The sequence below is a fragment of the Choloepus didactylus genome, chromosome 8, assembly GCF_015220235.1.
Source record: "Choloepus didactylus isolate mChoDid1 chromosome 8, mChoDid1.pri, whole genome shotgun sequence".
In the NCBI taxonomy this organism is placed as follows: Eukaryota; Metazoa; Chordata; class Mammalia; order Pilosa; family Megalonychidae; genus Choloepus; species Choloepus didactylus.
Genome location: NC_051314.1, coordinates 52,605,798 through 52,628,819, shown reverse-complemented (window position 1 = coordinate 52,628,819; position 23,022 = coordinate 52,605,798). Strand labels below are relative to the sequence as shown.

The following is a 23,022-nucleotide window of genomic DNA, read 5'->3' as shown; positions in this document are numbered from 1 at the left end:
CACATTGACAAGAGACAGTAAACTGTCTCTTGAGTCAGGCAGAGATGGAAAATGAAACAAGCAAACATCCATTGATTTGCAAATCTGGGTCCCAATTTTGAATTTAGGCACTTGTCCTTCTCCTTGTAAGTGGCCTTTGACTGTTACTATATAACCAGTATTCACATTTATTTTCAGGAATTGGTGCTGATGCAATGGGGACAGAATAAACTAAGTGTAATATTTGCTTTATTGGATTGTATTCTTAGTTGTAAGTTAAAATTTGCTAGCATATTGAATTGCTTTTTTTTTTAAAATGTATCTTAAGCAAATCCATAAACTGCGGAGAGAGCTGGTTGCATCACAAGAAAAAGTTGCTACCCTCACATCTCAACTTTCAGCAAATGTAAGTCAGTTTTGATTTTTTAAATATATTAAAACAGATTTTTTTATGGTAAAATGGGATAATTTTAGTAACAGACTTAAAAATTTTAAATGTCCAGAATACTACAGATTTAATTCACTGAAGAGTGAGGCCCATGTAAACTTTTCTTTGCAATACGTAATAAAATGTAAGCCCAAATTGATGAGAATAATATTGTGGTTCAAATGAATTCTTATTTCTTATAATAATGGAACCAATAACAGCTGTAAGAGTTGTTTCTTTTCTTATTTCTTATTTTTAATCACTCACGATACATGAGTCTCTCTGAAACCACAGTATGATAGGGGTTGATAGTGTTTGCCTTTGGAAAATAAAATATTCATATTCCTCACCTCCTTCAACTCAATTTATTGACCAATAAGTTAAGCATCCAAGTAATTAAAAAAATAACTGAGGTCTAAATTTGGGTAGCTTAGCTACATTTTACATGAGATATAGTTCTCTCAAAACACCTTGGCAGACATCTTAGAGCCATCTAAACGGATACACTTGTACCAGCTCCAGAGAAGCCCGGAATGGCAAAAATGATCACAATGGAGACCATCTATTACATTAACATATATTGAATATTCTTCCATGTGCCAGGGAGTTCTCAGAGTGGGTGCAGAATAATAAAAGGCAATGTGTGGTATTGTGCCTTGACCTAGGGAACAATAGAGTTAGAAGCTACGGTGAAGAGTAAGGAAGCTACCTCTATTTTGCCTTATGTCCTGTACCCTCAGCTTCATTAGTCTGCTTGGTTCTGCTGTGCTGCTTTGCGTTGGGCCTGTTCCCTGCCAACTACCCCTCCTCTCAACAAGACAATTCTATTAAGTTTTGTTTTCTCTTAGACAAAGGATGACCTCTCAAGAATGAGCAGGTGTAGGCTGGCTCTGTATAATTAGAACAGGAGACGTTTTAATGGTAAAAAGCTTGCATTTTCTTTTTTCCTTTTCATTGTGTACCTTAAATTATAAGCAAGTTATTTCACTCACAATGTATTCATTTAAGCAGTGGACTTGAATTGATTTTATCTTTTCAACTTTGGGAAAAATAAAATTATTTCAGATTGTATTTTTTAATAGAAGTTGTTACAAAATACCTAAAAATAATAGCTGTTTTAGAAAAATTTTTGATGATACTGAAAGATAATAGTATTATTTAAGCCATATTGTATTTCTAAGAGTAACTCTTAAAGAAATCGTTCAGAGGCAGCTGTGAATTTTATAATTTGGGCTAGATGTGTGGTAGCATAAAACATTCCTGTCTAAGTAGGGGGATTTGTACCAAGATTACATAAAATGATATATTTGCCAAAAATATGCTGGATTGTGTTTATCTGCAGTGAGAAAGGCTCGGTGATAGATTCCATGAATTGGGTTGTTCAGCCACTTAAAAATGCCTTGAACTATTGTTCAGTGTTTTATTTTATTTTTTGAATATCTCTTAGGTGAGCTTAGTCACATAACTCAGATATTGCAAATATATAGCTACTCTGCATAATGTAATTTGGGCTGATATACCAGTAAGTTTTAACTATTTCCAACTAAAGTGTAATACATGCATACCATCAAAACTAAAACAAAACCCAGATTATAAAGAGTGTTTAATAAGAATATATGCTTGTTTTCTCCTCTGAGACTCCCATTCCCAATCATGGTCAGTGGGTTTCCTGCATGTCTTTTCAACATTTTTCTATCATATGACCCTGTATGTATGCATATGATATATCCTTGAGAAGGCTTGTACACACACACATAGAGAAGAGGAACCAGATTCTAACATAGGGAGACAGCCCTTGGGGTCAACTCTGTGCCATTGTTAGAAAGGGGAAAAAGCACTTTAAAAAGATGGTAACCAACCCACTGGCTACCTACCATTACTGCTCTAATCATGCATGCCTCACTATTTCCATTGCTATGTTTTTATGATCTTACAAGATGCATGCCCAGCTAAAGGTTGATGTTAAAACCAACAGGGTGAAAATTGGTTCTTGGGTAGTGAAAAACAATCTTATACTTTTTATATATAACACATAGATATACATATAGTACTTAAGCAGATCTGTAGAACATTTGTGATATTAAAATCACATGGGAGAAGGGACTCATTAGGAAAAAAATATCTATGATGTCTCCCTAGGGGAATAATGATGAGTAAAAAAAAAGGAGGGTAAGAAACACAATTAGAGGAAGCAGTGTCAAATACATAAATACATGCTTTTGTTTAAAAAAGTACTAGCCTCAGAGAAGATGACCAAATATCCCCAACTTTCCCCAGCCATATCTGACATAAAGTTTGCACATAGAAGTGAGCAAATATACATCTTTTTTCATTTTTTTTTTAACTTTGGAATGTATTTTGTAATTCTTCTCAAATCACTTCAGATTCACACAAAAACCTAAATATAACTTTTTATAACAGCTTTATTTTGATAGTCAACAGACTGGAAAGAACCAAAATGTCTCTTAATGGGTAAAAAGATAAACATGCTGAGATATATCCATCGCATGGAATACTAATCAACATTAAAAATAAATGATTATTGATACTTAGAATTTAAATGTATATCAAAGGCAATATGCTGAGTGAAGAGAACCACTTTCAAAAGGTCACATATTGTGTAATTCCATTTATATAATACTTCAAAATACCAAAATTATAGAAAAGGAGAACAGATTAGTTGTTGCCAGGGATTAGGATGAGGATGGTGGGATTGTGAGTGCTGTGTGTGACTATAAAGGGGCAGGAAGAGGGAGATATTTGTGGTGATGGAATGATTTTGTATCTTGATTGAAGTGTTGGTTACTTGAATATACATATGTGATTCCACATATGTGTACTACATTAAATTCCTGGTTTTTATATTGTACTATCATATTATAAGATGTAACCACTGGGAAAAACTAGATGAAGCATATAAGGGAACTCTCTCTTCTGTCTTTCAAACTTCTTGTGAATCATTTCAAAACAAAAAAGTAAAAATTTAAACTAAAAATCACCTTGAAGATCTACCACAATTTTTCAAAAAGATGTATGGTTTTTAATTTCCAGGGAGTTTTAACCTTAATCACCATGAAGCTTTTTATCATAAGATAAAGTTATTTGCTGATTATGTGAAAAGATAAAAGTCAAAAGATTCAGATAATGAGGATATGGATTATCTTCTGTAAATAAAGCAGTTTATTAAAATTCACTCTAAGATTAAATATTAGAGTAAAAAATATAAAGAGAAATAATACAAATGGATGCATGTATAAATTTTCATAAAATGAGTTGAATGTTATTCTTATTTTAAACATTTTTATGGTATTCCAGCTACAAGGATGGAGTCTTGTATACTTAACGTCCATTTGTGTTTTTAAGGGAAAATCTCCTTCACTCATACTGGAATTTGAATTACTCATAAGTCCAGTATTAACTACAGATCATCTTGTACTACTTCTCTTAATCATTCTTTTTATCATGTGGTTTCAAGGACCATAGTGAACCATAAAAAATTATTTAACACTTGACTTTTTCTTGGTTCTGAGAAATACAGTGCTTAAACTTCTTTCGTAGTGTTTTTCATTTCATTTCCTCTGGGTTAATTTCTGTTGATCTTTTAAATATATATATATATATATGTATGTGTGTGTATGTGTGTTTTTAAACATACATGTCTATAAATTAAATTAGTCATCGGGACTATATATAAAATTATTTCTGTATAAAATTTTTTCAATATAAATCAAGATTTATTTTTAAATTTACAGTTCCTATTTGGAATTAGGATGAAGCCTTTTATTTATTTATTAGTTTTTTCAGCTTACAAGTAAACATTTTACCTTTTGGTTAAATGTGACTGAGATATTTGCAATGAGGGTTGTTGCATAGAAATGTAATAGCCATAATTTATAATGACTAATTACAATGAGTTTGGTTTGGGGGAGAATATCATTATCTGTTAATTTTTGTTTAATAATCATTTTTGTGTCCAGTATTCATTTTTACGTAATAATAATATGAATAATTCTATCAGGACTTAAATGCTTTCCCTTAATTTTGGGTATTTCTTGCAGCTGATAAGTTTGATCTGATATGAGTATATTTATATGGAATTCTCACCACAATCTGTATTTTAATTTTAAAATCAACCTCATCTGCTGCTCTGATAAAATGCTTTTTTTTTCTTTGTTAAAAGTAGGGAGTTTTAAGACAGAAAAATGTCCGGTCATATCAGCCTCTCATTTGACTGACAGAATGAACCTTTCCCTCCCAATTGTAAAATTGCCCTGATCAAAGCTCCATAAAGATGCAGGAAGATTGTAACACTATTCTATCAGGATGTCTTTAGAAAGGAGACAGTGTATGTGGGCAAGGGCTATTAGCTGCCTCCTCTGAATCAATACCCCACCAACGAACAGCAAGAAAACAGATCTCCTCCTCAATAGGCAGTAACAGATGGCAGCTCACATCTCACCTCCACATCTCACCTCGTACAATCAGCAGGTACCCTGGGGCCTCGCCCCCATACTTTCCTGCAGCCAAGACAGGAGGGATACCTTTACTTGTTTTGTTTTGTTCTGTTTTTACATATACTTTATCATTACAAATCTCGTCTCTTAGATAATTTGGAAATGGACACTAAAAGGGTTATTACTAACATTTTTCAAAAATATCACTGAATATGTCACCAAACAAAAGGTACTTTTTTGCCTTTCAGCTCATACATCTTTTAACCAAAAGTCTCTCAAGTGTTATTTCACTTGGGACTATGTCCTACTTCTTTGCCCTACTTAATATTTTTATATAACCGGGCAGTTACTCTTGCTCTCCTGCATCTCTTCTAAGAGAAAACTATTTTGTGCATGCCAACTGTGACAAACATTGAAAAGACAATTTTAAACAGTGTAAAAGAAATATGAAACCTTATTTATGATAGAGTTCCAGAATCATTCTTGGTTCATCTAACTGCTGATTTTCATATGTGAAGTCTTATTTTATGTATTTATATATTTCTATCTAAAGATAAACATGGATTTAAATTTTGGACTATTTTTTATTTGGTAGATGGACTGTTAGTCAATTATCTGTGGAAAAAAAATGCAATGCAGTTATGCAAAATGATGTCATCTTATTATTTAGCATAGCAATAACTCTCTTTACATGTCTACTCAGATCACTTTGTGTGATTCCAAAATTTAAAATAGTATATATTTAAAATATCTTCCCTTAAGTAATGTAATAGTATTCTCTGTTTCATTACCTTGACGGACTGCAACTGACAAAAGTCAGGGACTATTCATCATCTTATGGATACAATTTTACTTTGGCCTGAAAATTATGCAACTGCTAAAAGAGAAGTCAGAACCAAGTAAACTATGATTAATAACCCCCCTAAAAATCTATACTTTTTGAAAAGCCTCATATTTTTCAGACAAGATATATTGTCCAATATTTTTAAATTTTACTTTCTATTTTCACCTCATTATCATTGGTAGAAAAAATTTTCCCGTTATTTCCCTCTATTACTCCCTTACCATCTATCCCATTTGGTGAGAAACCTAACATTTTATTACTTCAAAAATAGCAGAATTAATCTGATTAATTAAGCCAAAGTGGCATAAATTCAAAGCAGTATTCTACAAACATACTCTTAACATACTTTAAATTGAGAAGAATATAGCTCAAATTGAAATGTTCTTTTGTAACCAGTTATAAGATATTTTTGTGAATAATTAATGAAAAGCAACTTTTCCAGGGATTGAAAACTGACATTCTAATGGTAAATATTTTCTATTTAATTGTAGCCTCAAAATTTAAGCAATCTATTTTATACAGTTTAAAAACTTGTCAGTTTTTAAGCTCCTATTAAACTGGTAAAACATGGCCAAAAGGTAAAGTGACAAGTTTCTTCAAGTTTATATATTCAAGGACTCACAATTCAACAATAAAACTTTACAATACACCACTTTGAGAGATTTAAAATTTGCAAAATTGAGTAGAATGTTGCATTTCATTTAGTAAATACTAGCAAAGGCTTTCTACTAGAATTTTTCTGACTTAAAAGAAAACAAGCTAGTTTAGTTTTAGATCTTAATAATTCATTGTATGTTTACAGTGGTATATCTAATAGCCTGAACTAGAATCAACAAAAATTGCCATCATGGGCAAATAAGCTATGGTAAATTCAGAAGTAGGGATGCTTTACCAAAAAGTTAACTCCTGGTGCTCATAACATAGATGAATCTCATAAACATAATATTAAGCAAAAAGAAAAGTAACAAAATAATCATAGCATATGATTCCACTTAGGTAACATTTTTTTTTTAATTCATATCTACCAAGACATGTTCACACACCATGCAGTCATACAAAACAAAGCCTACATTCAACTGTTTACAGCACCACCACACAGCTGTGCATCCATCACCAAAATTAATTCCTGGCACCTTCATTACCACACACAGAAAAACAATAAGAATAAAAATCAAAGTGAAAAAAAAAAATCAAAGCAAAAAAGAACACTGGGTGCCTCTTTTCCCTTTTTTCCCCCCTTCCCCCATTTGTTCACTCATCCATCCATAAACAAGATAGAGGGCGTGTGGTCCATATGGCTTTCTTAATCACATTGTCACCCCTCATAAGCTACATTTTTATACAATCGTCTTCAAGATTCACGAGTTCTGGATTGTAGTTTGATAGTTTCAGGTATTTACTGCTAGCTATTCCAATTCATTAGAACCTAAAAAGGGTTGTCTAAAGTGTACGTAAGAGTCCCCACCAGAGTGACCTCTCGGCTCCTTTTGGAATCTCTCTGCCACTGAAGCTTATTTCATTTCCTTTCACATCCCCCTTTTGGTCAAGAAGATGTTCTCCATCCCATGATGCCGGGTCTGCATTCCTCGCCGGGAGTCATATTCCATGTTGCCAGGGGGATTCACTACCCTGGGTGTCCTATCCCACATGGGGGGGAGGGCAGTGATTTCACCTGCCAAGTTGTCTTAGCTGGAGAGAGAGGACCACCTCTGAGCAACAAAGAGGCATTCAGAAGGAGGCTCTTAGGCATAATAATAGGGAGGCCTAGCCTCTCCTTTGCAGCAACAGTCTTCCCAAGGGCAAATCCTGTGATAGAGGGCTCAGCCCATCAAACCACCAGTCCCCTATGTCTGTGAGCACATCAGCAACCATCAAGGTGGGGGAGCCCAACACCCCTGCATTCTCCACCAGCTCTTCAAGGGGGCTCTGCATATTTTTTTCATTTTTTTTAATTAACTTTTTTTTTTAAATCAACTATATCAAAAAATAAAATTAAAAAAACTTACAATAAAAAAAATTTTCAAACAAACCATAACAAGGGAGTCCAACATGTTCCTATTCTACCCCAAGAAAATAACCTAATATAGCAACATTTCTGTGAACTTGTTCTTACCATACCCATAAGAAATTAGCAAACCATAGTCATTCCTGGGCATTCCCAGAACGTTAAATTTACCCATGATAACTTATCTGTTCTTATTGGGTTGTTGTTCTCCCTTCATTAATTGCTCTCTATCACTAGTTCCCCTACATTCTACATTATAAACCATTTACTTTAGGAGTATATTGTTTAACCTCCAGGTGTTTGTGAATTTTCTAAGTCTCTGGTGGTTATTGCCTTCTAATTATATTTCATTGTGGTCAGAGAATGTGCTTTGAATAATTTCAGTTTTATTTGAAAATTTATTGAGGCTTGGTTTATGTCCCAGCATATGGACTATTCTGGAGAAAGTCCCGTGATCACCAGAGGAGAATGTGTATCCTGGTGATTTGGGATGTAATGTTCTATATATGTCTGTTAAATCAAATTCATTTATCTGATTGTTTAGGTTTTCAGTTTTCTTATTGGTCTTCTGTGTGGTTGATCTATCTGTAGGAGAGAGTGATGTGTTGAAGTCTCCCACAATTATTGTGGAAACATCCATTGCATCCTTTAGTTTTGCCAGTGTTTGTCTCATGTATTTTGTGGCACCATGATTGGGTGCATAAACGTTTATGATTGTTATTTCTTCTTGTTGAATTGCGCCTTATATTAGTATGTAGTGGCCTTCTTTGTCTCTCATAACATCCTTGCATTTAAAGTCTATTTTATCTGAGCTTAATATTGCTACTCCTGCTTTCTTTTGGCTGTAGCTTACATGAAATATTTTTTCCATCCTTTCACTTTCAATTTCTTTGTGTCCGTGTGTCTAAGATGAGTCTCTTGTATGCAACATATTGATGGTTCATATTTTTTGATCCATTCTGCCAATCTATATCTTTTAATTGGGGAGTTTAATCCATTTACACTCAACGTTATTACTGTGAAGGCATTTCTTGAATCAGCCATCCTATCCTTTGGTTTATGTTTGTCAGATATATTTTTTCCCTCTCTCTCTTATTGTCCTTTAATGAACCAGTATTGAATCTCTTTAGTACTAAACCTTTCTCCATCTCTCTCTCTCCTTTCTTTGTTTCTCTGTTGGTAGGGCTCTCTTTAGTATCTGAAGTAGGGCATGTCTTTTATTAGCAAAATCTCTCAGCATTTGTTTGTCTGTGAAAAATTTACGCTCTCCCTCAAATTTGAAGGAGAGCTTTTCTGGATAAAGTATTCTTGGTTGGAAATTTTTCTCACTCAGAATTTTAAATATGTCATGACATTGCCTTCTCACCTCAATGGTGGCTGCTGAGTAGTCACTACTTAGTCTTACGTTGTTTTCTTTGTATGTGGTGAATTGCTTTTCTCTTGCTGTTTTCAGAACTTGCTCCTTCTCCTCAGTATTTGACAGTATGATCCAAATATGTCTTGGAATGGGTTTATTTGGATTTTTTCTATTTGGAGTTCTCTGGGCATTTATGCTTTGTGTATTTATACTGTGTAGAAGGTTTGGAAGTTTTCCCCAACAATTTCTTTGAATACTCTTTCTAGACCTTTACCCTTCTCTTCACCTTCCGGGACACCAATGAGTCTTATATTTGGACGTTTTATTTTATCTATTATATCCCTGAGGTCCGTTTCAATTTTTTTGATTTTTTTCCCCATTCTTTCTTTTGTTCTTTCATTTTCTGTTCTGTGGTCCTCGAGGTTGCTGATTCGTTGTTCAGCTTCCTCTAGTCTTGTACTGTGAGTATCCAGAATCTTTTTAATTTGGTCAATAGTTTCTTTTATTTCCATAAGATCATCTATTTTTTTATTTACTCTTGCAATTTCTTCTTTATGCTCTTCTAGAGTCTTCTTCATGTTCTTTATATCCTGTGCCATGCTCTACTTCATGTCCTTTATATCCTGTGCCATGCTCTCGTTGTTTGTCTTTAGTTCTTTGATTAATTGCTCCAAGTACTGTATCTCCTCTGATCTTTTGTTTTGGGTGTTTGGGTTTGGGTTATCCATATCATCTGGTTTTTTCATATGCTTTAAGATTTTCTGTTGTTTTTCGCCTCTGTGGCATTTGCTTTACTTGATAGTGTTCTTTTAGGATGTGCAGGATTATTCAAAGCCTAATCTCTAATTTGTCAGATCTACAGCTTGGTGGCGTACACTTTCTCTAATTAACCAGCTGTGGGTAACCTGTTCCCCTCAAGTCAGTTCTCCCCAACTTTGTCTTTGTGATGTGTAGGGGTCTGATTCTTATGGGGTCCAATTGGTGCACCAAGTTTGGGTGTGTTGTTGATGATGTCCACCCTGAATGTGGGACACGTGTCGGAGTGGTTAGGGAGGGAGGGCAGCTTTGATAATCAAACCTCCCAGGTGTTCCTAGAGATTTAAGGCTGTTGCAAGAGTCTAAACCTTCATTTCAGTCTCACCACAGATTGTCTCTGCTGCTGACCCACAAGTCCTTGGTATTAGCGTAGATCCCTGGGATTTCTGAGTGGGTCCCTCTTCCAAGCCATGCCCTTCTAGGGCCTCTGCTGAGGGAAGGTTGTGCTACATCACAAATGCACGCTGTCCCTCAAGGGAAGTTCTGGGCCGCCAGGCCGTGTAGGTGCGTTCCCAGCCTGCTGTAAGGATGACCGTATGAGGCTTGTTAATTTCCCCCTTTTTGCAGAGCTCCGCCTTCCCAACTCTGGGACAATTAACTGTGGGTGCACGAAAGGCTATTGTCCACTCCCGATATTGTGGCGTGTGCGTGTGTTGCTGGAAACACTTCCTGTCACACTGGGTTTTTTGGCACAGCTCTGGGCTATGGCTCTGGCGCCGGGCAGGAGTGCTCCCAGCCCACCAGGAAGATGGCTGCAAGGGGCATGGTTGTTTTCCCCTTTTGGCTCACTTCTGCCTGCCTCACTCTGAGACAATTAGCAGTGGGTGCATGAAAGGCCATCTTCCATGCCAGATATTGAAGCATTCGCACAGCCTGTTCCTGCCACGCTTCACTGTGTGGTTCTCGCTGCTGTATCAGCAGCCACTTTTGGGTTTTTTAAAAAAGAACTAGTCCACCTCCAAATGCCAACCCATGGTTTCCCCACACCGCAGCATGGCTGCTGGATATTCAGCAGTCTTACTAACTCGTTTCAGAACTCAGACTCCCTGTTTCATCAATTGCATGGTCCTTGTGGATTTAGCAGACCTTGTCCAGCTGGCGCATTGCTGGAACTGGTGTTCTGGGTCACTTTCTGGCTTTTATCTAGTATTTTTCATGGCAGTGTTTTTTTGCCCTGTCTGTCCTAGCCGCCATCTTAGGTTCTCTGCTAGATAACATTTTAATAGGCAAAACTAGAATATAGGGTTTGGGAATGCAGGCTTAGGTGGTGAAACTATAAAGAAAATCAAGAAAAGAATTACCACAAAAGTCACATAGTGGTTATCTTTGGGAGGAAACAGGATTGGAAAGTGATAGAGGGCTCATGGAGTCTTGAAATGTCCTATTTCTTGACCTGGCTGGTAGGTACCTGAATGTTGACTATGTAATTAATCACTGAGATATATTTTTTCATTTTGTTCACATTTCTATATGTTTGGGATTTCACTCACAATTTTAAAAAAAGAGAGAGAGAAACTTAAAAAAAATTATCCTTATGCTAATTTCTGGTGGTAGTAATTCCAATATTCTGACATTCCTTATCATTGAGAAATTTTAAACTACAAGATGTTATTCCTCTTTTTTCTTAGAGTGCTATTTATCCAATTAAATCTGCTAACAAACCTTGGAGTCTAATTCTGAGAGATAGAGAGAGAATGAGAACATAAGTTGTCTTGATGGACTGAAGAGTACTGGAAGTATTTTCTACAAATGATGCTTCCCTGTATTGCAGTGTCAGGTAAAGAAAGGCAACCAGGATGAGCTAGGAACAAAGATAACTTCGTATTATGATGCTAAAATAAGGGACTTGTACATACTGGCCATTAATAATCATGCAATAAACTTCTAATGCCCTAATTCTTCAACTCTTGTGATCCGTCTAATAGTATGTGAGTGCTTCATTCTTCCTGCTCTGCTATAGCTACAAGGAGGTGTATTTATTGTATGATTTATTGGAGTCCTCTTACTCATTCTCTAAAAAAAGTCTCTTTTGCCAAAGATTGCCAAATTCTGCCCCACAGGTAATTCATTAGATTATGGGTTGTAAATATTCTATCATCATATCCTTTTAGGGTCCAAGAAAGTTTTAACAATCTGAGATAGCATATCTGTATTTCTACCCAAAGTGACGGTGAAAGATGGAAACACTTCATTGTGCTTAACATTCTGTGATTCAAGTTGTGTTGCATAATGGCAAGTCAATAGTAATTGTCCTATTTTAGAGCTGTGCTAAGACGGTCAAACACTACCTAATCATACAAGCTATGGTTATAGTCTGCAATATATATAATTTTCTGAAATTTAAAATAAAACCCAAAGCCACAAAAGCTTAATGTTAAATAAAATATGACTGAGTATTATTTCTAGCTGGCCTACCTGTACTTCCTTAGTTAAAGGGAATAAAGTAGAGAGAAAAGCCCATATATTGAAAAGAGCTTGGAAAATGAAGACAACTCTTTTTGATTCAAGTCTTTGTAAGTAGAAAAAGAGGAAGAATAATGTTAGTGCTGTCAGCAAATGTCTCACACTTGAAGGAGAATATTATTGCAATAGAATAGCTAACAATATCTTCAAAGGTCATCATGGAAGATTCAAAATGATGAACATTTACCCGTCAACTATTACAGTGGCCTCCTTCTGAGCTTTAAGTCTAAAAAAATATGTCAACTCAGAATTTAATTCAGAATTTTGAGTGTCAAATCCTTCCATGACGTGCAAATCATAAGGTATTTTATTTGCAAAAGCCTTTCAGCTTGAAATGTCAAGAGACTGAAACACTGAGTTTAAAAAGCTGAAGTTTAGAAATAGTAAATGGAGGTTTGTGTTAAAGGAGAGTCATCATCTGAGAGCAAACCAGGATGGTCATGGTATTTAAAGAGTTAGAATACCTGAAATTAAACATTTTGTGAAATTTAGGTTTTCATCCATCCACAGAAGATTCTGACATTTAAAATGTACTCTTATCTTTTTGTTCACAGGCTCACCTCGTTGCAGCTTTTGAAAAGAGTTTAGGGAATATGACTGGCCGGTTGCAAAGTCTAACTATGACAGCGGAACAGAAGGTATGCTCAGGAATTGTTACTGGGGCTTGAGAGAATATGGCAATTTGCATAGGATGTTTAAACAATACCTGAGATGCTATTAAGCATCCATTCTACACAAAATTGGAAAAAATGAGATGATAATACCTTTACTTTTTAAATTTTAATTTTAAAGATTTATGATTCAGGTAATCCATATTGGAAAACACACATGAAGTTTTTCCTAGGCAGTCTATTCTTTTGCTTCACACTGAAACTATTAAAAGAATACCAAATGTTAAGAGACAGTTGTATGGGAGAAGAGTTAGAATATTCTAGGAACAATTTGTTATGCAGTTGACAAAAATTCCACTGTGATAAGAATTTTCACAGATGCATTTTCTATAAGCCCAGTTATAGATCATGGTCATAGAATGAGAGACCAGGAAAGAGGCCTGGAATAAATATTAAGGACTCTACAAACTAAGGAGCTTTCAGTTTCAGCAGCCATGGGACAGGGTACAGTCCTGTGTAATTTTGGAATGAAAAGGATGAGTTGGCGTCTGGAGCATGCTGCCTTTGAAATAGAGTTATTTAAGTTATATCAAAAGCTTTAAAGTAAACTCAAAGGATTTTATGGTGTGGAAACAGGAATATGAAAAGACAAAGAACAAAGAATTTAGTTCACAAAGGCAGATGCATCAGAAATGCTGAAGCTGCCATGAAATAATCTGATCACTTTCCTTCTGATCACAGTAACTTATCTTTCTGCCATTTAGTTCAGGTGGTTTTAACCTGGGTCCTTGGATGGGTGTCAAACAGGCAAAGCCTCTGGAATTGTTTAAAATTGTTTGTAAAGACCACACAGGTACACAATGTGGGTATTGCCCACGGTTTTCATCTAATTATGAAGAGATCCATAACCTAAATTTTTTGCATATTTTCCTAATCAATTCCTATATCTATCCATAGGGATGACTTCAATTTTGTCTTTAGCTTCTGTAAAGTATGCTACTAGCTTTATAGAACTAGCATGTATTACTAAATTTTGAAAGTTCACGATTTTTATAAAAAGCGTTAAAAAATGAAATAGTCCAATTAAATCAAAGGAGAAAATTTAAAATTCCTATAATTGTCTGATTTAATTAGCATGCTGCATTCTATTTTCCTCTTATCTCCAATTCTTCTATTTCATAGATACTCCCTGCCTGTAAAGAAAACACTATCCATCCCTGTCAAACCTTTACTAGAAGGGCAGCTGACAAACTCCTTTTGAGCTTAGATATTTTATTTTATTTTATTTTATTTTATTTTATTTTATTTTATTTTATTATTTTTTGTGTGTGCAGTTTGCCACCTCAATATGTGACATGACAACCCAGCAAGTAGGATTACTAGACCATTTAGGGTAGCCAGGTAGAAAAGAATATAGGCATTGGCACTCAGTAAACCTGAGTATGAATCCTGGCCGTATTTTCTTAAGAGCTGTGTAATCTTGACCAAGATTATCTAATCTTTCTGAAACTCCAATTCATCATTTAAAGGATGAGGATTATAATAACTACCTTGTAAAATCATTAGGAGAATTGAGTGAGATACTTGATAACATGACACACAGTAGACAATCAACAAATATCTTCCTTGAAATTTCTCTTTTTTTCCCTTGAAAAATATAAGATAAACTAAATTCATCATTGGTCAAATGCAAGATATATTGGAAAGCAAGGTTATTATTGAGGTCTCAATAATTTTTAAGACAAAATTGGTAGATTTTTACTTTCAACTCTTGTATATTTATAAGTAAATATTCTCATAGATGTTGGAAAAATATACAGGTAGATTAATTTATAATGCCTATGAATAATGTCTGAATATTTTAAAATGCACTTCTACACTCAAAGGAGTTTCATAATTGTGTGCTCACATCTTTAAAATAACATTGTCAAAATTATGAAATTTTCTCAGACAATACCACAGTCTGAGATTGTCCTTAACATTTGTTTAACTGAAAATAAAGTGACACCCATTCTAAATAAAAGCTGTACACATGCAACAATGTTAGTAACTATTTTATTTTATTTATTAATCTGAGTTTTATAGCTTGCTTATTTCCAAAGTGGTTTTGAGTGGCCTATGAAATTACAAAATTCAAATAAAAATGACAGAATCTAACAAAAAGGGGTAGAGGAATGTATCCAACTTGATGCCTGAGTCTAGACAATTGCTTCTGCAAAGCACTGAACTTAATTGAATGTTAAGGAGGCTAGGGCACAAAGGGAGATTGCTTGGCATGTTTAGTTCCCATTTTCTGACCAGAAGAGAATAATTTAGATTGAAGAGTCGGAAAATTTGGGCACTGAATTCACGGAGGAATTTATTGCAAGAGTGCTTAAATTGGGTCATGGAATAACAACAGACAAAATCACTGTACAAATGGACATTTCCTAAAAGCTGAGGGCATAACATGTAATCATATTTTCAGTAAAGGCATTTCTTCGAGGAATTGAGATAAAAAGGGTATATTATTCTCTGGCGATCTGAAAGTCCTGGGTAAAATCTTAGAGAATATAGACTAGAGGTTTTCAAACTCTGTTCCTGGAGTCCCAAGGTTCATTTATCCATTTGGTCATTCATCAAATTTATATTGAATGCCTACTGTCTATGAGATACTATTTCACTGCTGAGAATACAGCAAGCAACAAAACAGAATGTATGTCCATCTAGTAGGCAGCAAATGATGATTTAAAAATATAATTAAAACATAGGCTATTTTAGGTGATGCCATTGAAAAAAGTAAAGCTGAGATTGAGGAAGTTGGGGAGTAGGGTGGGACATTAATGCGTGAGATAACCAAAGTCAAGGTGGTTGCGTGATCTTGGTTACATACTTAAAAAATAGATTACCCTACCTAAGATGCAAATCATAGCTTTCTGCCTTCTTCTGACTTCAAAGTGTGTTATTTTCAACAATCACATGGTATTATTCAACTGAAAACTGCATTGAAATTTTAATTTGGCTATAGACCAGAATCACTCCCTTGAACACCTAACAATTTTCATTGTATCCAGATGCCAAATCACACTACTTCTTTTGCCAAATTTGTCTGTCAGACCACTTTCTGCCTGGTAAGAAAGAAAAGATATGTATGAGTAATTCCGAAGGCAGAAAATTATAGGTGCCATTAGAAATATAAAAGTACAATGTAATGAATGTTCTTACAGAGAACTGTCACATCTTCAAGCTGGTTTCAGAGTGGAGGGAGCAAACAAGAACCCCCTCAGGTTTGGGGAGTTTGGAGAGGATTTATTAAGTGAGAAATGTAGGAAAGTATGTCACAGAGGAAGGAACATGAGTGTGAGCAGCAAAGAGGGAAATTACGAGCAACGTTAAGGGAAAAAATGAGCATTGTAGGGGCAACTTGGAGCCAAGGCTGGAAAAGAATCTAGAAATCTAGTCTTGGACAGCAAAGAGCCATTCAAAGGTTTTGACAACAGATTCACATGATGAAGATTATTTAACGAAGATTGATCTAGTAGCATTTCCTAATAGCCACTAGAAAACCATGACATATAATAGAAAATCTATAGATATGGAAGAAATAAGATAATTTTTAATAATGGCTGGAGGGTGACATTATCTCTAAGTATTGCTCTATTCCTAACTTATGTCCTAATATTTTAATACAGTGACAGTGTAATAGTTTGATCAGGAATTTTACCCTATTTACAGGTAAATTTTCATGGAGTTTCTCTACCAGAATTCTTAATGCTCTAAGGCATCCATTATATACATGATGTGTAATGAACTAACCTCTCTTCCTTTTGTCTAGAATGGTACTAGCTATGTACCATCTCTGCAAAAATTGAGAAAATAGTCACTCAAATCATTTTAAAGGGTTTAATCTCATGGAACCCCAGTTGAGAAAGGTTACAATAGAAATCATAAAATTGACAAGAATTGTGCAAATCTGTATTTTTACGGGAGAAAATTATACAGAACTACTGTTAAATCCTGTTTCAAATTTACTAAAGCTATACTCACTGATAAATATTTAGAAATTTAAAATTTGGAAGACTTTCAAATCAGTTCTGTATAGCTGTGATACCAGGCAAATAAAACACATTTGAAGGTATAATAGGTTAGCTGTCTTAAGAGGTCAGAGTAGTGTCTTTTTTATTTGAGTGAGGGAGCTCAGATATTGACTCAACTGTAAAGCCTAAGATTTTTTCATTCTTGCTGCTATGAAACTACTTTTCTGGATGACTAAATGAACAGTTATTTAGCATCAAAAATGAGGAAATTCAAAGTGAGTTCTTTTGAAAATAATATAAAAAATTTAAAAATTAGTTGAGCTGAGACTTTACATTAAATTTTCCCCAGTTTAGGTTAACATACTTAATTGTCTAGAAATATTTCTAAAACTATACCATGAGAGTCAGGAAAAATACACCCAGTAGCCTCTTAGAGCATACAATAATGTGAATACATAATTTCCAAATTGCTTCTACTACTGGAAATTGGTGAATTTAGATCATCTGAACCAAGATGCAGTAGAGCCTGCCAGGTTCTTTCAGTAGCAAACTTTACAAGATTTCAAGGTAAATACTAAGGGGTGAAATGTGTTCAAAGGTATTGTGAGATTGGGTGTGAATGTGAGGAAGCAAAATACAGTGTTAGTGGAATTTTTTGTCTTTCCTAGAAGGTCAAGTTGGTTGACAATATTTGTGGCCAAGATTTAGTGCTGGGATTCTCAATAAGGCTTGCACCCAGGAGAAATTTGGAAAGAGGTCAGATATAGTTAGGAAATTAGCTTGGAAAGGATGCTGAGGAAAGTTGGTATTAAGACACAAAATTTCGTGATTGTATTTTGAAGCTTTTCAAATCTGACCTTAAATTTTTAGCCTCAGAGACATACAAAATAGCTAAACAGCTAAAAGGATATTGACCCCATCCAGCTTCTTTTACACAAGAAAATTGTTCCTGGAAAACTAGAATCTTACATGGTCAGCAGGTGTTTGTGGCAACATTATTTTAATAGCTCATTGAAGGGCAGTGGTATTTTAGTTTGGCTCTCCAGTTTTAAAATATTACTTTTGAAAAGTGGGAAGTACCAACAATACATGATCTGATCAACTTAGTTCCAAGACCCTTTGTGAAATTATCCAGTCTCAGATATTCTTTTCCGTAATTAACGAGGAGAGAATGAAATTGGAAACTACTGAATTGGAGGATTAGACTTTAAATCCATATTCTGATGGTGTATACATTTTTTTTCAGGGTTTTTCTGAAGGTTTAATAGGGATTCTTAAAGTTTAAGTATCTTCTATTAGGCTGCCCTCTAAAAAGAGCCTATGCAGAAAATATTTCAAATATCTAATGATTTGGTATTCATTTTACTCTGGAACTCATTTCTAATCATACTCCTGATCCACACTCCCCACCATGGCCAAGAAAAAAAAAAGTGGGAGAGAGGGGAGTGCATTGCTCTGCATGGAGGCAATGTTTCAGTTTCCATGCATTATAGAAATCTTAGGAAAATATAGCTTAAAAAATAAATATGAACAACTAACTATAATTTAGAAGGGGAAAAAACGAATGGCTGGAAATAAACTATTGAAAAACAATTTCTATTTCTCAACCAAGTTTTTATTTTTAAATGCTTCGAGTGCATCTTTATGATTCTATTGGAAAAGATAGAAAGGAAAACCTGTTTTCCTTGCCATCCAAGGAAGATTATTTCACTGTCTAGTCATATTAAGACCCTCTGTTGACTGTGAATGATAAAGTAATTGACATTTTGATACGGCACTTCATTCCCTTGGTGATCAAACATCCTCTTATAAGAAAAATGTACATGGTAAAGTTGAGATTTTATATTATTGTTTGGAGGGGAGAAACATTTGTTTTACATAAAACAGCACTTTTCAAAAAAATATCCCAACATTTACTAAGATCATAAATCAGCAGAAAAGATAAACACCACAGCAACTAAATAAGCTAATGCATGAAATGCTCTGGAAGCATGGAGAAGGTATCTTTTCATTTTTCCTGGGAGGAAAATTAAAAAATTTTACGTGTATGGAGGCTTTTACCATGGCTTTTCACCATGGCTTTTAAGACTGAAGAAGAATATTTAAAGCAAAGGGAAAATCATTTGCAAAGATTCAAGGAAAAGAAATGGTTGTAGCTTGAGTAACAACGTGAGGCAAGATCTCATTAACTGAAATAAGAAAGGAGGAAAGATTTTTTTTGCAGGAAAGGAGTTATAATTTAGGTTTGAACAGATTACATAAATGTAGAATTTTGCTTTTTAATTGAAGACTATTGGACTATTTTGTAGGTGCTTGCTTGCACTTACAAAGTCCTAAGGAACTGCTAATATGAATTTGCCTAAACTAATTTTTTCATGGATGTAGTCTTCCCAAACTATACAATGAATATAATTCTTACCTAGTTATTCTTCCTTTGGGTTTAGTGTGTCACACTGAGTAACAAGCAGCCTGTTAAGGTCTGTTGTTTCCATGAAGATACTAATTATTAGAAAGTGATCATTTTGTAACATATTAATTGCAGTTATCTGAAATAGCAACATTCCCTAGAACAGTTTTCTCTAGAAAAGCTTAAAGTTTTCACATTGAAATAAGTTAGCTAAATCATTAAGTTCAATTTCTTAGACATTTGCATAAGACACTTTTATTTCCTTTTTTCTCATTTAAAGCTAAAGCCAAATGATTTAGCAGATTTTAGTTCACCATAAAATAATTGTTGATTTTAAATTTAAGAATGCAAATCTGATTTTAATAAAAATTTAACAGACATCCTATTATATATGTTATAAAATTAATATTTCAGTCATGTGATTCATTAAATATATACCATACGTAGTCTTTTTGCAAATACATTTATGGTAAAATGAATTTCCAGTAAATATTTTATCTCTAGGGAGATTTAACTTAAATGGAAAAATACATTAAATTTTGTTAAACTTATCTATTACTAGTTGTCAAGGCACAGAATACAGAACTTGAAGAAACTGAAAAATTATAACAAATTGGGTCTGATTTTTTTGACATGACACTGGAAATTTTCCACGATATGTTCTTTTCCCTTTGTGATAAATAAATGGAAATGGGATCACGGTCAAGTATGAAAAGACCTATCTATAAATCTAGGAAGTTGCTATTGCTTGCTCATTATGGGATTCTTTGACTTATAAGCTATTAAAATTCTATAAAATGGTTTGTTTTTAAGAAAATCTAATTGTCCTCCATCAGGAATATGTCAGATATCCATACATGAGATGCCAGGTATCTATTTCAAACTTGGATATCATTTAAATCAGCATCATCTTTTTTTTTTTAATCTAAGGTTAGAATAGTTACTTGACATTCCCAGGCACGAAACAGTTTCCTGCAAAGGTAGCTGTCAACAATCCTTGCCATTTTTCATATATTCTGGGAGACACTGAATGAGGATACCATGGACTGAAGAAATCAGCCTGATTCTGGCTTTCTGCCCACAATGCTGAAGAAAATGATGAATGACAAATCGTTACTGAGAAATTCACACTCTAACAGGCTAAAAGGGATCTAATTTTTATGATTGCCGTCACCTACCCTTGTAATTGGTCTTCTGATGGAAATAAACTAATCTTAAAGGGCAGTCCAGTTCCTTTTTGTTTGTTCGTTTGGTTTGGTTTGGTTTGGTTATCTTATCTATCTCAAAGTCCTCATTTCTGGTGAAATAGTTCACTTCTGTAAAGGATCAGAGTTAATGGTTTTTGTTGGAATATATCCTAAAATTACTCTATGTTCATCAAGAAAATATATGTTTTCTAAAGTTTGCCTAGCAAGCTATCTTTTTTTGCTGTTATAATTTAACTATCATTTAAGGGCAGTTTATTTTATATATGTCCGTTCACTTATTTTTGTAATTTCCGTGTTGCTTTGGCTTAGTGAGTTTGGGTCTCCATACCAGAAATCAAAATATGTTATTGGATGAGAAGCTTCCGAATCTAAGATGACCTTGTTATGCAGCAGACTGACTTGAATTTAATAAGATGCCATTTAATAGATCAAGAGGAGTTCCAGGAGTTACACTTGAATACAAAGATTCAGTTGGCTAAGTGGAAAATAAATGAAACAAATCTAAATTCACTCATTTGACTAAAATTCAGGGTTTCCAGTTGCAGTGAATACAATATGATGCAACAGTGCAATAATGATATCTAGATGTCTATCTTAAGCCAATTAATATGTTTAGTATCTAAAATGAGTGTTATGCTATCTTGTTTTAATTTGTTCTGGCCAGCTCTGGGTGCCACCCTTTGAAAGGAGTAGAGATTATTCAGATCACGCATTTAAAAGAATAACCAAGAAATTGAGGGGGGGGATCCCCTTTATTTTAGCAAAGTGAGAAGTTGTTAGATATAACTTGACAAGGTCAGCCAAGCATCCAGATCTCCTAGGAGATTAGCACTATGTAAAACTGAAACAATTTGATGGTGAATTATGAGCAAGGGCATTTTATTTTTTCCTCTAGGTATTAAAGCTTGCAAACTCTGTTTATTCCACAGGAGTCTGAACTTATAGAACTAAGAGAAACCATCGAAATGCTGAAGGCCCAGAACTCTGCTGCCCAGGCAGCCATTCAGGGAGCACTAAATGGTCCAGATCACCCTCCCAAAGGTATAATTAGATACACTGCCATTTTTCATCTAATATAATAAGCATCTATTTTATTCATTAATTAGAATAAAGCTACTTTTACTTAGTGACATTGTCTTTTATAATGGGTAACATGATACCAATGAGTTTAGAATTCCAGAATTTGGGAATTTTCGCTTTCATTAGCAAATAGGTATTAAATTGACCTTAAATAATTTGCTTCTGTATTTATATTTGCATTTCTCTCCATATGCTTTGGGGAAGCTGGGGATGGGGAGGTTGGTTAGTACATGCCTATCTGGCTTCAAGCAAAACAAACCCAGTATGAAAATACAGGTCCGTACACAAAAATAAAATTATCAATGTGGTGATTGGCCAAATAATTGTTGAGGGAAGCAACTCATCCTGGGTTGGGATCAGAAAAGGTATGTATCTTGTGGATAATTAAAAAACAATAAGAATAGTGTGACCCAGTAATTCTAAACAATGATAACATACTCTTCTCTGGCACTACCTTCCACTCCTTGGTTTATCACTGAAGAAATACTCTTTACTAAAGAACTTCATGTCGGTTTTTTTTTTTCTTTATATAGGATCTATTTATTCATAACCTTACTCTTTTCACTGGTATTTAATATGCACAAGTCTCTCTCATCCTAAAAATCCCTTTCTAAATCTCAAATGTCCTACCAGCTCTCTTTCTATTTCCAGATTAATTCTGGAAAATTTAATGGAATTTCTCAGTATCTTCAGTCACCAATCACCTGTCAGCCCATTGGAGTCTGGATTCTCTTCCCGCCACTCCACCAGGACTATTTGTTCCAAGATAAACAGTGACTTGTATGACACTGAATCCAATAAAACATTTAAAATTCTTATGTTGACTTGGAAACAGCATTTGATAGTGATGCCCATTCACTCCTACTTGAAACATTATTTTCTTTAATGTCCTTGACATCATGCCGTCTTAGTTTTCCTTTTACCTCTTTGAAATCTCTTATTTTCTTTTATAGTTTCAATTCTTTGGTATCCATTCCTTAATTGTTGATATTCCCTGGGATCCAGTCCTAAGCTCTTTTCCATTACAATTCTATACATTATGGTTCTATAATCCTATCTAAAATTCTATACTGCCTCATCTGATACTCTAGCTATAGTTGTTACCCATGTTCTGATAACTGTCAAATCTCTCTCTCTAGGCCAGGCTCATCTCTTGAGTTACAGATCTGAACTGCCAAGTTGAGAACTCTGTTTGGATATCTTTAGATGTCTGTTTGGCACCTTATATTCAATGTCTGCAAAGATGGGCTCATCATCCTCCCTCTCAGACCTGTTTCTCCATCAGTGTTTCGTTTCTCAGCAAACAGCACCACCATCCTTCCATATAGCCAGAAATCTAGGTGTCATTCATTATT

At 34.5% G+C, this 23,022-nt stretch overlaps 1 protein-coding gene across 4 annotated transcripts in view; it reads left to right on the top strand.

The window, feature by feature from the left end:
• NAV3 (neuron navigator 3) overlaps positions 1 to 23,022 on the top strand; it is an 855,568-nt gene that overhangs the window by 786,804 nt on the left and 45,742 nt on the right. For all 4 annotated transcript variants that reach the window (XM_037846473.1, XM_037846472.1, XM_037846475.1 and 1 more), the window contains 3 exons: positions 308 to 385; positions 12,900 to 12,983; positions 21,517 to 21,628. In XM_037846473.1, coding sequence (XP_037702401.1) covers positions 308 to 385; positions 12,900 to 12,983; positions 21,517 to 21,628 — 274 coding nt within the window. The remainder of the gene's footprint in view (positions 1 to 307; positions 386 to 12,899; positions 12,984 to 21,516; positions 21,629 to 23,022) is intronic.